The following is a 1,675-nucleotide window of genomic DNA, read 5'->3' as shown; positions in this document are numbered from 1 at the left end:
GACACCCCCCCGCAAATTGAGCGTCGGATTTGAACAAACATGAAGCTTGGTGTGAAAGAAGTCAAAGAGAGGACGAGAAACACTTTTGGTGAAGAGGTCGGCAACCTGTAGATGAGAGGGCACATATTGAGTGCGAAGTTTACCAGCAACAAGTTCCCGAAGAAAATGATAGTCTAATTCAACATGCTTGACCGGTTTGTGGGAAACGGGGTTAGAGCTTAAGAAGATCGCACTTTTGTTGTCACACAGGAGAATAGGCTTTGGTGAAATGGGGACTTAAGATCATGAAGTAGATGGGTGAGCCAAAGGAGTTCAGTTGCAGTAGTGGCAAGGGCACGATACTCAGATTCACAGCTAGAATGAGAGATAGTGGGTTGCTTTTTAGCACTCCAAGAAACCAGATTATCGCCAAGATAAATAAAGTAGCCAAAAGTGGAACGGCAAGTATCGGGACAACCGGCCCAATCAGCGTCAAAGTAAACAACTAGGGCACCAGGAGCAGCAGAAGGGAGAAAAGTAAGACCAAAGTGAAGTGTGTCCTTGACATAACGTAAGATGCGCTTGACCGCAAGAAAGTGATCCGCAGTAGGGGCATGTAGAAATTGACTAACAGAGTTGACAACATGAGCAATGTTAGGGCGAGTGATGGTTAAATACTGAAGGACGCCAACTAAGGATCGATAGAGAGTGGGGTCCGAGAAGGCAGGACCATCGCTAGTCAGATGCTGAGAGACAATCATAGGAGTGTGAATAGGCTTGCTGTCAAGTAACTGGGCACGAGTCAGAATATCTCGGGCATATTTCAACTGACTGATAAAAAGACCATCAGTAGTGGAAGTGGCTTCCAGACCAAGAAAGTAGCTGAGAGAGCCTAAATCCTTGGTGGCAAACTCATAATTGAGCTTACGAGCAAAGCTATCAAGAAGAGAAGAGTCGTTGCTAGTAATGATAATATCATCAACATATAAGAGCAGATAAATAATGTCAGACTGCTGATGAAAGACAAAAAAAAGAGGTGTCTGCACGACTGCAAGAAAACCCAAGGGTGAGAAGAAAAGAGCTGAAACGCTAAAACCAAGCACGAGGAGCTTGTTTGAGGCCATAGAGAGCTTTCTTCAACTGACAGACATGATTTGGGTACCGGGGATCAATGTACCTAAGAGGCTATTCCATATAGACATTTTGAGTGAGAGTGCCATTGAGGAATGCATTATTCACATCAAGTTGGCGGAGAGGCCATCTGTTGGTAACAACAAGAGAGAGCATAACACGAACAGTAGTAACCTTAATAACAGGACTGAAAGTGTCAGTGTAATCAAGACCAGGTACCTGAGTATAGCCTTTGGCCACAAGACGAGCCTTGAGGCGCTCAATGGACCCATCAGGCAAATATTTTGTCCGAAACACCCATTTGGAACCGATAATATTTGTGTGGGCAGGTCGATGAACTAGAACCCATGTGCGATTATGTTGCAGAGCTTGAACTTCTTCATCCATGGTAGCAAGCCATGTAGGATTCTTAGCAGCAGACTTGAATCCTTTAGGCTTAATGGAGGCAAGAAGAGAAGAGAAAAGCCCAGATAAGCTTAAGACATTGAGATTCGCCGGATGACGGGTCTTGAAGATGCCAGCTTTAGCTCGAGTAAGCATGAGATGAGAACCCAATGGAGGAGCT

At 44.9% G+C, this 1,675-nt stretch overlaps 1 protein-coding gene across 1 annotated transcript; it reads right to left on the bottom strand.

Moving 5' to 3' along the window:
- Window positions 1–218: 218 nt before the first annotated feature.
- Window positions 219–1,103, bottom strand: LOC109124019 (uncharacterized mitochondrial protein AtMg00810-like). The gene has a single exon (XM_019225509.1). The coding sequence runs from the start codon at window positions 1,101–1,103 to the stop codon at window positions 219–221; it is 885 nt and encodes a 294-aa protein (XP_019081054.1).
- Window positions 1,104–1,675: the final 572 nt, after the last annotated feature.

The sequence above is a fragment of the Vitis vinifera genome, chromosome 15, assembly GCF_030704535.1.
Source record: "Vitis vinifera cultivar Pinot Noir 40024 chromosome 15, ASM3070453v1".
NCBI lineage: Eukaryota > Viridiplantae > Streptophyta > Magnoliopsida > Vitales > Vitaceae > Vitis > Vitis vinifera.
This window is presented reverse-complemented; position numbering and strand designations above follow the sequence as displayed.